This window comes from Falco cherrug, chromosome 3 (genome assembly GCF_023634085.1).
Source record: "Falco cherrug isolate bFalChe1 chromosome 3, bFalChe1.pri, whole genome shotgun sequence".
Taxonomy (NCBI): Eukaryota; Metazoa; Chordata; class Aves; order Falconiformes; family Falconidae; genus Falco; species Falco cherrug.
In genome coordinates, this window is record NC_073699.1 from 18,782,328 (window position 1) to 18,798,141 (window position 15,814).

Consider the following 15,814-nt stretch of genomic DNA (forward strand, 5'->3'; position numbering starts at 1 on the left):
TCAGAACCATTGCTTTTATGGCTGTCACAACATACTCTGGTTGTCATAATTTATCTCCCACCTTTTGCACCAAAATATTTTCTTTTGCTCTTATTGGAAGTTTTAAATTGCATTTACAATATTTATGGTGTGGTAAGACACATTAGGAGAAATAACGTTTTCTTTTCTGTTTCATACAGGCTTAGCTGCAAATAGGGAAAAATCGACAAACAAGTGGCTTCAGAGGAATGTGTCACACATGCTGTGTAAGCAGAGACTGTACCAGACGAGGGCACAGAGCAGAGTGATAGGAGACAGAGGGACTTGGGCACCTTTCCACATCGCTGCCTTGCACTGATACATTTGATGAGAGCAGATTCAACCATTTGTGTTCTGACTTCTTAGTCATATCAAATACACTTCTAAAGGTAAATAGCCTGAAAGCAAAAACCCAATGTGGCCCTTTGCCACATGTCTCGTTGTAAAGCAATTATTAACATACCCAAATAATTTAGTTATATTTATTGTATCCTTAGAATGTGAAATTCAGATGAAATACTAAGTCACAATCTGCTGGATGAGGTGGGGATGGGATGCTTTCAGCCTGCCTTTAGCCATCTGCCTCTACTGTCAGTGGAATGAGGCAGAGGCACTTTTAGAGCAATTCATCCCATCGAAACCAAGCTCTAAAATGCTTCTTAAACGTAAAATATTTACTCTGTGGAAGTTTCACTGAGATCCATTTTCAGAAAAATGCAATTACCTGTTTTGTAGGCCAGAGGGGATCACAGGAGCTCTTTGCATAGCCTTAACAGGCCAGGTACAAGCGGCCCACACAGGCTTCCCATAGAAGTGGCCTCTGAGAATGATGCAGATGCCTACATTTCTACTCCTGCACCCTGAGCTTGGCAGAACTATCAGCATTTCTAGGATTTCTTTTTCTTGCCTAAAATTTGCAAAGGGTACTCCCACTTTGTGTAAGTGGAGGGTGATAGAAAGCGTTTTCTCAAAGGTCACCTTTACAACATGTCTAACCATGGATGAGACTAGAGAAGATTGCTATAGCTACTTCAGATTCATAATCACTCATTTTAAGGCCAAGTGGGATCATTAAGTTATCAAGCTTTGCTTTGTGCATGACACAGGCTGCAGCGTTTTCTGTGTTCCTCAGTAGATGAGGATTTTCACATTGACAGCTGTGTAAGGTTTTGTTCCTTATTTTCTTTAATCTTCCATGGTTTGTTCCACTCTGCAGACCTTTTCTTTTTCATTCCTCTTTCCCTTTCTTTGTCAAGCAGCAAGATTCTCCCTGTTCCCTCTCCTTTACAAGGATCATTTGCTACCACAGTGCCTGTGGCTGAGGGATCTTCCTGATCCCTCCTGCGACCTTCAGCACTTTCAAACTCCAGCTGAAACAAGTTCTTCCCATCTCTGTTTCTACCTCCCCCATCACCAACACTTACCTCATTTATAAGTGCGTGAGCACAGAGCTCCTACTGAGAGGTGCAGGATGAATGCTGCACGTGACAGCAAATGAGACAATTTAACTTTAGCTTTTTTTTAATAAACCTTTTATCCCAAAATAATCATGCCTTTATAAGGTCATTGAAAAACAGTTCAAATAATTACAAAACTATGCAAAGACTGAACTAACATTTATCTTTGTATACAGATTTTGCTGTTAATATTTAATCACTTGTCTGTAATAAACACTTGACTGAGAAATCAGTTTCTCCATAGCATCGAGGAATTTACTTTCAAACTCAGTTTCAGGTGCAGAATCAAACTTCCATTTTCAATGAAGCTGCAGCAGTATATTAAAGAAGATGTACATTAAGGATGAGTCTGAATGAGCAGCCAAAGAAGACATTAAAATATTCCAAGAGAGTTCCAGTTTCTGGTAAGAATAGTTATGTTTTCTTTTTACAAGGAATGAGATGTTTCAGGTTGATTAATTCTGTATGCCTGAATTTTATTTTTAACTGGAGTGTTTGTATATGATTGGTTACAGTGAGAGCCATAACCTACGCTCATCCTAGAACTATCCTATGACTGATCGCACCTGGCAGTGTGTAGATGAAGAGCACCAGGAAGACAGTGAGTATAAGCAGAATTATGCCGATGATGATGTACTTCTTGTAATTTCTCCAGATCAGGTGATACAAACACTTGAAAGGATTTACAAACCAAGAGAAGGATGTGTCTGGTCGGCTAAGGGGGAAGGAGAAAAAAAAAAAAAAAAAAAAAAAAGAACTTTTGTAAAAGCAGATCCAGCTGTTTCCAAAGCTACCATGCTGCAAAATACATATTTGAGTCTGAAAAGGACCTTTAACTCCTAGGAACACACTAAAGAGTTTAGAGGGAACTTCGAGTTTCACATACTATTGGGTCAATCTTCTTCCATCCATTCCACAGCCCAAGATCCACAAACCACTCAGAATGAAATTCCAGTTCACTCTTCATAACTACTCCAATTTAAGGCAGGATAAGGGGTTCAAAATTACAGACAAGACTATGATAAATCCTTAAGAAGAAATACAGACATCTTGAACTTGAGAACAAAAGCCTTCTGGTCATTGCAAGGAATTTAGCATTTGAAAAGGAAAGTTGAAAAAAGCATTTGAAAAATGTGGCACTACAAAAACATCCGATTGCTCAGTGAGTCATAGTGCCATAGCAGTCAGAGCCAGCTCAGGTCTGCCATATGGGCCAAAACAGCACATTTTCAGAAGAAATTTAAAGCAGGCCTTCTGAAACAGGGAGCTGAAGGAAACCCAAAACCTAGGTAGTTTGCCTGGGTACTAAAGAAAAGCCACCTTCTTCTGGTGGAGAATATCTGCATCCATGATCCTAACTTTTTTCCAAATGTTACCCCATGTCATATTCTCCTCCTTAACAAGGAGTTTCTTCACACTGTACAGCAAAGCTGGTTGCATACAGAGAGGAAAACTATGTTCTCCTTAGGGAAAATGTTGGTGTAGTCTCTCCTGTTGAAGGAATTCAAGCAATGTCTTAGTCACCTGGAGAATTCAGCGTTTAGCCTGTGGAAGTGAATGCCAATGTAACAAAGTCTGTAAATCTAAAAAGACTAGCTGAATATCTTTTAAATAAAGACTGTGTGTTATTCTGAAGTAGACTCAGAAATAAATCAAGAAATAACCCTTCCAGGTTAAAAGGAATTATTAAAAAAATGTATGCACTAAAGAGTACTTATTGAATCGCAGCCTTGAGTAACAAAACCATTAGTCTGTGTGTTCAACTCCTTAAGGGCTTTTCATAACCTTTAAAGACGGGAGGGGGAGGGGAGAAGCCAGACTTGCTCATTTAATTTGTTTCTTTGCAACATAGGCAATAGAATTCCCTATCAGCTATAGCAGCGTATTTATTATAAAGACTGCATCTGCAAAAGCATCTTTTCTTGATTGGCAGAGATGAAGAGATGGATATCCTTGTGGTGCTTTACAGTCACGGCACTTTATTTTTCATTTGCATGTTTTTCTTTAGTTCCCAGACATTTAATTTTTGTCCACCTTTGCTCCGGTACATTAAAGAGTCTGTTACTCTCTTGTAGTTTCTTAAGGTAATTTTGGGTTTGAAAGTATTTTGTTTCTTAATTTAAAAAATTAATTATGTAAAACAATCTGAAAAATTTGATGTGTGAGCCTCCATGATTAGCAAAAAAAAAAAGTGAACCTTTAGTATTGGCATAGATATATGGACGTGCTGACACGAAGTTCCTTGAGATCCACTTCTTCCTGGAGAACTCATTTGAAGTTCAGAAACATTTATCTGTTCTCTCTGTTGATTCTGACTACTCTGCATGCATGAACCACATCATATTTCATCACTTGGGGGCAGTGAGATGGCAAATTTTAATACCAGCTTTATGGACCTGGGGTATGTAATGCCTTCAGCTATAGTTTATTTCCTTTCCAGTGAGGGTCTAGCTAAAATAGTATTTACTATCCACGTGCTGGTGTTGCTTTAGCAACACCACTTAGGATTTATTTTGCTTAACTTTAAAACTTGGGTGTTCAGCCTGGTGAGTTGTGAGCTGTCTGTATGTGGAGAGGAAGGACCTTCTGGAGGATAATTCATCTCTTTCCCCAGATCCATCTTAAGATGTGTGTGTTAAGTAAATGGGATGACTACCCCACCTGTACTTGAGCAGCTACAGAAGGAGCCTGAATGGCTTGCTTCTGAAACAGGTAATGTTAAGTGAAACTAATTTCAGTTGAGGCATACATCTCAATTAAGAGTAGAACTGGGTTAAGCCATGTGTTGGCTGTGTATTTCATCATAAAAACCTAGATGTGGAGCCTCTCTAGTGCAAGATCCTGAGGGAGGCTCTGGTTTTGTGGCTTTGGGTCAAAACACCTGGAGGCCAGCTGCGCAGCAGAGAAGGGACCTCCAAGGTTAGTGACAACCTCTTGGCCCATTTGCAGATAAAATGGCCCTGAGGTGCGTGGGCTGGGCCTGAAAAAATGAGAGGAAAATTACATGATGCCTTTGTGCATGCTGCTGACAACCTGCACATGTAATCCTCCTGTTACATACAACACTCGCTCTTAAAACTGCCTTGGCTGACTGCTTCCCACCACATGTATTTCAGAGCTACCCCAGTCCTCTCTCCTCTGTAAGACAGTGCTTTAGCTTCCATTGCTGGGAATCTTTCAGGCAGACATCTGTCAGGCATGAATCATCCTACTTTTGGATAAAGATGTTGGGTGATATGATTAATCAAAGTCTTTCCAAGGTTAATTTTCAACAAGCCTCTGATACCTTTAATTTACAGGCTAAATTTATAACCTTTGTACGAGTATTGGCAATTCCACCTTTATGCTATTTTATCCTTTTTTGTGTTTATCCTGAGATATATATCAAACCAACAAAATTAAACAGAACATGCAATGATTACCATTATGATTAGCAATTGATTTTTGGTAGCAGGAAATACAACATCAATTACTCTCTTTTTTCTAAAAAAATCTAGCTCGTTACTTTAGTAGGACAAAGTGCGTGAGCCAAAACAGATTAGAGATATGTTTTTTCTGAATGCAAAAATCTCAGCCCGTAGTATTTTTTTAATGTGACAAATACTGAAAGATAAAATGCTTCTTCTAGATCATCTGCCTTTGTTAAACCACTTAAAAAGTTTTATGATGAAAAATAAGCATCTTCATTCTTTGATTATGAAGTACAAAAAAATTAGAGATAGATTTGTTAAAGTTGTATCATTCCTGTATGACCTGATTTTCACGTTTTATGACCTTCATCTGCAAGTGATTAATTTATGCAAAGATAGAGAGATGTATGCAGAGGTCAGTTTTCCACTGACACACAGAAACTAAGACATCTTTAAATGTGTGCAGATAATTCTTAGAATCACAGAATCATTTAGGTTGGAAAAGACCTTTGAGATCATGGAGTCCAACTGTTAACACTACCAAGTCCAACACTAAACCATGTTTCTAAGCACCATCTCTACACATCTTTTAAATGCCTGAAGGGACGGTGACTCAGCCACTTCCCTGGGCAGCCTGTCCCTATGCTTGACAACCCTTTCAGTGAATTTTTTCCCTAATATCCGAGGTTCTCATAATTAAAAAGCCCCAAACAAACAAATGACATAGGAAATACTTCATACAGTCATTTTAAAGCACATAAACATGAAGGCTCTACAGAGGGCTCTAGACAGGCTGAGCTGAGGCCAGTTGTATAAGGTTCAAGAAGGCTTAGGGCTGGCTCCCACATTTGGGTCAACCAACCCCAGGCAGCACTACAGGCTGGGGCAGAGCAGCTGGGAAGCTGACTGGGGGGAAAGGACCTGGGAATGGTGATCAACTGCTGGCTGAGCATGAGCCAGCTGTGTGCCCAGGTGGCCAAGAAGGCCAACAGCACCCTGGTTTGTATCCAAAACAGTGTGGCCAGCAGGACTGTCCCCCTGTACTTGGCACTGGTGAGGCCACACCTAAAATATCTTCATTTTTGGGCCCCTCACTTCAAGGGACATTGAGGTGTTGGAGTGTGTCCAGAGATGGGCAACGGGGCTGGTGAAGAGTCTAGAGAACAAGTCTGATGAGGAGCAGCTGAGGGAGCTGGGGGTGTTCAGCCTGGAGAAAAGGAGGCTGAGGGGAGACCTTCTCGCTGTCTGCAACTCCCTGACAGGGGGCTGTAGCCAGGTGGGGGTCGGTCTCTTCTCCCAGATAACAAGCAATAGGACAAGACAAAATTACATCAAGTTGCACCAGGGGAGGTTTAGATTGGATATTAGGAAAAATTTCTTCCCTGCAAGGGTTGCCAAGCATTGGACCAGGCTTCCCAGGGAGGTGGTTGAGTCACCATCCCTGAAGGTATTTGAAAGACGTGTAGATGTGGCACTTAGGGACGTGGTTTAGTGATGAACTTGGCAGTGCTGGGTTAACGGTTGGACTTGATGATTTTAAAGATCTTTTCCAACCAAAATGATTCTATGATTAATCTAATAAATAGAATTCATCTGATCTCTATAGGTGGCCAAAGTGAGGTGTTGTGTGTATGCATAAGTTATGATGGTTTAAGAGATTATCACGTGCCAGGTCAGCTATGGAATGAGCTCACATGTGAACTCTAGCTGAGGACAAACATTCAGCAATGCTATTTATTTGGGCTTGCAGAGGACAGCATTTAATCTAACCTGGAAGGTGGTGCCAGCTACAAATGCCAGCAGCAAGGCAATGCACAAGTTGGACAAATGGCTTGCTCAAGGTTACAGCAGGAAAGAGGAGAAAAGCCAGCAGAGAAGCAAGGAGACCTGACCTTTCACATCTCCTGCTGAATTCCCCTTCACAAGTTCATTTAATGAGTATGTTCTTACTCACTGTGGTTTTTCCAAGGGCTCGGGCTCCTTTCGAGCTTTTCCTACAGGATTCTTCTCAGCTTCTTCTGCTGTGACTAGGTGAAACTCAGCTTCCACCTTGCCCTGGATCAGAGAGATCATACATAAGCATCCAGTCCTAGGTTATTATTAGTAAATCACACCAGGATTTGGCTTGTGGAGAAATTATGGAACCAGCCAAGGGCAAAGGAAATTGATTAAAGAAAATAAGATAATTTTTTTGCAATTAAAGAAAAAGCACAAAGGAAATGCAGGCACCAAGTTCTGACTTATGTTCAAGGACCAAGAGGAAAGAGAGGTAGGGTGTTTTCTTCCAGACCCATAAATATGTTTTCTGTTTCCTAAACTATAACATAATTAATCCAAGAAGACCTGTCTTCTATCTATTGCACACCTGGGTGAGCTGAATTGCCGAGCTGGAAGCTGTGTTTCCAACATGGGTCAGGTGTAGCCCACCAACAGGGAGGAAATTCAGCCAGTCACAAGTGCTGGAGCAGTTGATCTGTGGGGTCTCAGCTCACAAAAGGAAGGTGGGTAGAAGTGAGATCTATGTGCAGAAAATATCATGCAGTCCTAGAGCTCTGTTCAGAGTAAAGGAATAGTGGTCTGTCAGATGGATTCAGTCAATTTTCTTGACGAATGGCCAGAAGATGAAACTCAGAGCTGTGACCAAAGGAGAACTTTGTTCAGCCCCAACTTACTGATAATTTCTAGAATTCAGAAAAGTCATAATGTGATTTAACTGTTGATTTACTGCTTGTTTTCACTGTAACAAGCCATTAAAACTTGTTGAGTGACTAATAAAATATTAGCACATATAAAAGGTCATGTCTGCTATGCCTTGCATTAGAAATATGTAATATGAGTTATTTGGACTCATAGTATCAACTGTGATTTCTGCTATGGAAACTAGAGCTTCCTAAATATGGATTAAAAATCTGTTTTTCATTTACAGCAACAAATCTGTTTATATTTCTGTCTGTGTTAGGTTACAGGGATGTGCTCTCTTTTCCCTGTTCTTTCAGGTAATGTTCTTCAGTACTATTGCCACTATAGATTCAATTAGGCTAAAGAAAAAAAATAATAAAATATTTCAGAGATTTAAAGATTCTAGTAATGATTAAGAGTGGGTAAATCAAATCAGCTTCATAAAATCTGCTGTGATGGATGAAAACCAGACAAATGGCATTTCATTTGTTTGTTATTTTCCTACCCCATACCTTCGTGGATATCAAAAACTAGAGGGTTAATCTATGGCTAATGGCTGGGATTCAGCACAGAACTGGGCTGAAAGAAGGATGCAGATAAAAGGGATCAGTGTGGAAGACTAGGAGATCAATAGATGAAAGTGGACTGGGAGAAAGAATCAACTGTACTAGGGCTGAGAAAATGGAGGTAAAGCAGGGATTTGGGAGCAGAGTCCATTCACTAAGTACGCAGTCACCTGCAATCTGAAGAAGGCAATTAACTTGAAGATGGCACTTTTTATTAAAGCATTCTTCTTGCTGGAATGGACAGAAATATGAAGGAAGGGTGAGGTTTAGGAAAACCCTTGGAGAATCAATGGAAGGCTAGAGAGGGAGGGAGGGAGAAGGGCCAAAGCAGGTGAATTTGTAGAGGGCTATGCTACAGGAAGGCAGCTTGTAGCTCTTGGTGCGCATCCCCAAAGGGATCTGGATGCACCTAAAGAGACTTCAACCACACTAATCCCTGGACTGGACTGTCAGGATGCCTGGGTTCAGGTCCAAGCTCCCAAAGTACTCTGTGGCCACGTGAGCACACCAGCTTGGGTTTCTTTACTAGCTCACACAGCTCTGCTTCATGCTCTTTTTCATATAGACATACCCCAAAGATCATGTGCAGAGTTAATCATCAGAATGTACTTCATGCCTAGATATATGCACTCCACCTAGGAAACAGAGGATCAGAGTTGTCTTTCATTTACACTGAGAATCCCTATACTGCTGTAACAGTACAAAGAGGCCTTAAAGACAGGAAAAATTGAGAAGTTGTTTTAAACACTGAGAATTTCTGTATTTCATTATCCAATTCAGTATTCCAGTAGCTCCAGATTATACACAGAAAGCACTACAACATTATGAAGGGAAGCTGCAGCAGAAACCCCTGAGAAAAATGGCTAGGTACATGCTGAGTGAGATTTACACACTCCTGTAAGCCTTGTTATGCTAGAGATTTGGGGTAAATGAAAACTTCTGGGGCAGCATTTATATTCTTCCTAGGAGGATACTTCTAAACATAACAAGTCTTGTAGAGTTTGGGGGAAGCTGCATTGCCCTTTGCATTCCTTTATACCAATTGTATCCTGCCACTAAACCAGAAAAAAATTGGCTTATTGAGCACACAGGGGCTGTGCTCTTTCTAGTTGAGATGTGTCACTGTCAAGGAGAATAATGGCAGGTTCCAAAATCTGTTCCTTTGCCCTAGTTGGAGTGAGAAATAAATAGTAAAGAAATAAATACACAGGTGAGATTCCTCCCAGGATTTCCTCAGCTGACAAACTTGTCTGTAAACACCTGATTTTCTACTCTACCCATCCACTGTGCTGGGCAATGAACAGTGGAAGAAAGCAAGGAACAAGTACGAAGTGCTCTGGTTGCCTGGGATGATCTGAACCAGATCTATGGGGAACCACTAAACCATTTAGAGGAGCCCTATGGCTTGCCAGTGGTGATTCTTCTTCAGATACCATATCCAAAATTAGCATCTGTCTGTTTCAGGACCTTAGCAGAACATATCGGTCCCAGAGAAAAGCTGTTCATCTGTAGCGAGCTGCTTACCGTGAGCTCCCCAGCTTTGATAAAAGGCCACCAGCCCCTGACGCGCTTCTGCTGAAATATGGAGATCTTGTTTTCTGCACTTGCTGCCACAACTATGTCTAGGTCACAGCTCTTGGCTGTCTTTGCTGCTCGAGGGAATCCATTCAGGTTCAGTTCAAGCGTGCCTGGAGGGAGAAGGAATGTGACAAGACTCAGAAACCAGAAAGACACAAAGGCATTCAAACAGTGGCTTCCAAATGAGATACATGGAGCAATGCAGCAGCTTGGGCCCAAGCTTCAGAGCTGGGGATCTCTCTGTACTGTCAGTTGTTCATTTGTGTTGCCCTGGCATTGTCTTATCTGAGTTCCTAATTATTCCCTCTCCAAGAAATGTCTAAGTTTACAATGTAGTGCTTCAGAGAAAGACAAGCAAAAAGTTGGGTCTCAGACACCTCTCTGTATGTACCTCTACAAAACACAGGTCTGGCAGGACCTCCAGTGATGTTCAGGCAGATCTATTGCATACTTACCCAAGAAATCATCTGAAGAGAGGGTTTCAAAGTCCCACACCTGAAGAACCAGCTCAGCAGGTATTTTGCGCTCTGACTTTTCCAAGGAAAATATGTTTTCTCTTTTACTAACCACCACTTGTTTCTCTGCTGGGAGATAGTGGAACGGGAACACAAAGCGCCAGTTGAAGTTACCCTCTCCTGTCAAGGAGTTGTAATGTACATCTGTCTCCTGCTTGTCCTCTTCCAGGCCCTTTATCCATCTGTAGCAAGCACACAGTGGAAAGCACTGCTGTCACCAGGGGAGCTTGAATTATGGTTGCCATTATTTGGTTACAAGCGTGATCATTTACTAATTCCTACCTAATCAGTCAGAGGCAACACACTGTTCAGGACTGTGACATGCACCAACAGCCCTGGCTCCGGGATCTCAGCCACCACCTCCCCACCATGGCACAGGCTGCAGCAATGGCCAGTGATGACCAAAAGCCAAGAGTGAGAATATGATTTCTATTTTGATCAGACCCCAAAATACCAGTTGGAATTTGCTCTTGGCCAAAACGTCTGTCTTCTTTGGGACTGACAAAGACAGAATCAGTCATTTGCCCACCACTTACCACCCAGCATTCATGTTGTGCCACACTAATAAATACTGTGTCAGTGTCAAAGACTGATTTCAGTGCTCGGTATTAGAGTCTAAATTGTTTGCAGCTGCTGTTTGGGGGTATAAACATGGTGAAAGTATGGCTGAAAAGGTCTCTCTTTTTTCTTATGATTTCCTCTTGGTTTCTGCTACAGTGTGCACAAGATCTGATGTGCAATGCTACGGTACAAAAGGACAACACTTTCCTAAACATAATCTTCTCTTCTGGAGAGCTCCACTGAGGTAACGATCCAGCTAGATATATTTTAGCTGTAAAGATAGTTTATCACAGCTTGAGTAAAGATTAGCATTTTTTGGTGCTACATCCAAAGTGTGGCTTTTCCCTTGCAAGCCTCATTATTTCAAAAAGGAATCAGGAAAAACAGTAATAATCCCAAGCATGGCATGTCCCCCAGTGCAAATCCATGCCCGGGGACAGATCCAGTGCCACATGCAATGTCTGAACACAATGAGATTTGTGTCTTCATCATAAAGGCACAAAATTAAAAAGTTTTCCACTCCCTGTCACACTGCTCTGGCATTGACAGTGATGTCCTCATGTTATCACACAGCTCAGCCCAAAGGCTGGCTCCTAGTTATTCCCTCAATTTTTCACTCTCAGAGCTACTCTGCTACTGCTCTGAACACATTAGTTTATTGCTAAGTTGGACATATCTGTGTAAACACCAGTGATTTAAGAGCAGCTCCTCTCAGGGAACTACAAGGGGAGGTTTGCTCAGCCAGTGCATGCAGTAACTGCACTTGTGGCACGCTGGGGGCCGTACGGCTGTATTAGCACCTGCTTTACCTGGGTTAGTATCACCCACTCCAAAGGAGTGGTACTGTTCCTGGTGCCCCACACAGTTCGGTCAGAGCTAATGCAAGTTTGCCTGGTAAAATGCAGGTAGGTATACCCTAAACAGAAGTAAGAGCTGCTACCAGATTGCCCTGTCTTACGCTTACTTTGGATTTCTTATTGCGTTCACATGATTTTCAGAACCTGCAAGGTGGAAAACATCCTCCTTTCCCTGCTCCATCAGTCCCAGTGCTCCCTCCCCCAGCTCTTTGCATTTAGTCTTTGGCAATCCTGAAACAACTTTTTAGGGAAATTCATGTTGCCATATGCCTAGCACTCTACAAATTCAGATTTTTCCAGGACTCCACAATGACACAATTCATACTGGCATATTAATCTCACTCTCTAGCAGTGGAAACACAGCAAGAAATCTATGACCAATCTTGCATCTGAGATTTCCAATATTTCCTACTAACACTTATACCATAATTTCCCCCCAAGCCTTTCTGGTACCTGCATCCAAAGCCTGCTCAGAAGCAAAAGGTGCAAAGCAGTACTCCAAAACAGGCAAGTAATTTTAGGAAGTAACCTGCTAAAATCTCAGGAAAAAGCTGGTCTGAGTGTCAAGCTTCCCTTTTGCTCTCTCCCTTTTCATTTCTGTTATGTGATATGGTTTACTGATTATCCCAGTTACATCTGTGAAGCTGTGGCAGACGTTTTGTCTGCAGCAGGAAGGAGGCGGAGAGCAGAAAGCACACATGATGTTCCTCCCAGCATGGCCATGGTCATTCACCCACACATGCTCCCTACATGAAGTTTAGAAAATATTTCCAATAGAAATAACCTGGCAAACATCTGATTTCTCGTTTCTGATATGTTCATAATTCCCTTTTCTCTGATTATGCCAGATCTCCCTGCAGCTGTGTAAACTCTTACAGTTCAAATTCTCTAAGTATTTTATTTTGCTAAACTGTGGGCTTGGTTCTCTTCTTGTGCCATCTCTGCCTGAGCGGGAAAGAACAAATAGTGTCATTTTACAGTGACTTGATTTTAAGAACAGAAAAAAAAAAAAAAAGCAAAAAAAAAAGCAGTATGCAATACAGCTGAGTAATTTAGGCAGGCATTTAGAGCAAAATGCCCAGGTCACAGAAATAGCTTATTGGATATTCTCAACAACATAACTTTTTTGTCTGATTTTTGAATGAAATATTACATGTTCTTTTGAAAACAAGTCCTGAAGAACTTACCCTTTTACATAGATATCACTTGATTTTTGCCCCGTGAAGATATTTTCATCTTCTAGAATTACATCCTCTGTATTCCAGATTATTACCCTCAGTTCGTAGCTGGAAAAGAAAAGAGAAGAAAGTATGACTGCATATACTTAAGCTCTGGTCAGACACTAATGTAAACTTCTATCAAATCATGGTTTTATGAAGTGAGAAATGTTGTATCTGTGCAAAACTTTTAAAAAAAGAGCCTCAGGCCTCTTCTGTTTAAAAAAGTCTAGAGATAGAGTGGGGATAGTGGCTCCTCTCAACTCTTGGAATATGCTGAATGACAGCGGAGTCACTGCCAGCTTTGGAGGGATGGAAAATTCCTTGCTTTTTGTGTGCCTGTTCCTTGTCATTTCTTTTCACAAAAATGCTGAAGTGAAATAAAGCAAAGCTGATCTGAACAACATCATCGAATCAGTCTCCAAAACAGCCAGCAGTTTGCCAATAAAAACCAGAGTTCCCTCAGAGGTGCTTTTCTGAAGAAATGCCTAAAACCATTATTTTTGGTGCAATGCAGTGCATTAAAAGGCACTGTTTAGAGATATTTTCATGTAAGCAAGCACAATCATCTTTAGAAGCAACAGTAAAAGGAATTAATGTTTTCCCATCCTTTCCACTCCCTATATACAGACATTTATGGTGGCCATCCAAAGCTCTAGAAATACAAAGTGAAATACAGATGTTGCAGGTGAGATAAAAAAATTGATACTCAAAAATTTAGGTATGCCTTGAGTCATTGTATGGTCTGCAAAATAAAATAAAAAACCCCTATGTTTGAGAAAACCAACATACGGTTTTTCTGATGTAACGTGTTGTCTTGGAAATAGCCTCAGCCTCAGATGTGAAGCAGTTTGCCCTAGAAGTTACCAGATACCCTAGGTAATGGAGCTCTTAAGGAGGTGTCAACCATGAAAATCAAGCCTCTGCACTAACCAAAGAAACTTTCATCTGCAGTGCTCCGTCAGAGTCTTGTTCAGTTGAAGACTGTCAACAAGAAATGTTTTCACAAAGTGTCTGAAGTCTTGTGGAGCCTGGAGCCTGTTTTGCTGCAGCAAATATGCTTTTCCTCAGCAAAATGTGTAACTCATGTTTGCATGCTTACTTTCTTTCTCAAAATTAACTGTTTGACAATATTTTCCCCTGCTTGTGTAGACTACAAAAATGGCAGTGACAATTTGGTTTTGTGGGTATGATTAGTTCTAAAGCTTTTTGAACTGGAAAATGCTTGTTATTAAGGGTCTTTACAGAAAGTTCTGGTTTGAAGAAAGTAGTTACATAGACTTACTTTTGTCAAATCTTGGCTTTTGTGAAAGGAAAAAAGTTTTTATTACGTTGTTTCTTGTTCAAACATAAATAATACTTTAATAGTACCTGGTGCTGCTTCAGACATAAAATTATCAGGAAAGGCCTTCCTAAAATATTGGAATAAAGCTGACACAGGATGGGCTGAGAACTCTGTTGTAGTTTTTGTGTTTCATTTACAAACATTCACTCAGCTTGAAGAACTATGTGTAGCATTGCATATAAAGCGTCATAAGTATCTGTGTGAAATCTGACAGGTTATTCCAAACATATCTCTTCTATATGTTGCTGCTTTATGTGTTTCTTGATCTTATCTTTGAATGAAGTGCTGGGATCCAATAGATGTAATACTACTGCATCAGACTGAAGATCTCATCCAGGGTCAAATAAGTTATCTAGCTGAAAGAGGTAGTGAAACTGGAATTACTTCTTTCAGCTCAACAAGTGGATGATAGCATCAGAATTATTAAAGGACTCTTCCTTCTAGCTAGCTGAAATCTCTGTATGAAAAGGGGATCTTTTACAAAGAGGTGTGTGATATCCCAAATGTTCTTTCAGTAGTTCCACGGAGGAGACAAAACTACATGCTCTCATTTGCCTTGAAGTCACGTGAAGCTACGAAAACTTTTCTCAGGATCACAGAAGTTTGTTGTGATAGTTCTTTTATAGTTCTTTCCAGACATTTAAGGAAGACTCAGTCTTTGAAGACTTATGTCATTAGGCTGGGAGGAAAGCACATAGTATTACCCTTTGGGCTTTCTTGGTGAAATGTCCACTGGGGGTCCTGGCAGAGGCATGTCTTTAGGAAACATGTCGACCCACATCTGTACACGCCCCTTGAAAACAAAGAGAGAAACATCTCTGTAACCCTATTTTAGAGAGACTTTAAAAGCCTTTAACTGTAGTCCTGATGTCCAAAACCACCACTTCCTCTATAAACACCAACCAGCTCACTATCCTGTAACGATGATTTAATCTATAAGGTTACTATACAATGTATTTTTTTCATACACGTATTCTATCAGTCTCTCAGGGATTTGGTGAAGTTGGAATTGAGCTCAAACATTGGCAACTTTAAGGTAAAAATCATATTAAAATAGTACCTTATGAATGGGGAAAAAAAGATTCACAGAATGACAGAATGGTTGGGGTTGGAAGGGACCTCTGGAGACCATCTAGTCCAACTCCTTGCTAAGGCAGGTTCACCTAGAGCAGGTTGAACAGGATCGTGTCCAGGTGGGTTTTGAATGTCTCCAGAGGAGGAGACCCCACAGCCTCTCTGGGCAGCCTGTTCCAGTGCTCTGTCACCCCCAAGGTAAAGAAGTTTGTCCTCATTTTTAGACAGAACCACCTGTCCAGGGCTGCAATCCTACTTGTTGCCTTGCTTCCTCCATACAGGACCCTGAACTCCACTATCTCATGGTGACTGCAGACAAGGATACCCCAACCATTCCTTCTCTGTTTGTGAGTACAAGGTCAGGCAGCACACCTTGCCTCATTGGCTCCTCCACCACCTGTGTCAAAAAGTCATCAGCAATACTCTGAGGAACCTCCTGGACTGTGTGTCCTAGCTGTATTGTCTTTCCAGAAGGTATCAGACTGGTATAAGTCCCCCATGAGGACCAAAGCCTATGATCATAAGGGTACTTCCAGC

The 15,814-nt window shown here is 41.1% G+C and overlaps 1 protein-coding gene across 1 annotated transcript in view; it reads right to left on the reverse strand.

The window, feature by feature from the left end:
• Nucleotides 1–1,676: 1,676 nt before the first annotated feature.
• The window catches only part of FER1L6 (fer-1 like family member 6), a 74,497-nt gene continuing 60,359 nt past the window's right edge, over nucleotides 1,677–15,814 (reverse strand). The window contains exons 37-42 of the mRNA XM_014279360.3: nucleotides 14,908–14,996; nucleotides 12,829–12,927; nucleotides 10,164–10,405; nucleotides 9,655–9,818; nucleotides 6,840–6,940; nucleotides 1,677–2,190 (exon numbers count right to left, since the gene is read on the reverse strand). Of these exons, the coding sequence (XP_014134835.1) occupies nucleotides 2,010–2,190; nucleotides 6,840–6,940; nucleotides 9,655–9,818; nucleotides 10,164–10,405; nucleotides 12,829–12,927; nucleotides 14,908–14,996 (876 nt within the window). The 3' untranslated portion in view covers nucleotides 1,677–2,009. The remainder of the gene's footprint in view (nucleotides 2,191–6,839; nucleotides 6,941–9,654; nucleotides 9,819–10,163; nucleotides 10,406–12,828; nucleotides 12,928–14,907; nucleotides 14,997–15,814) is intronic.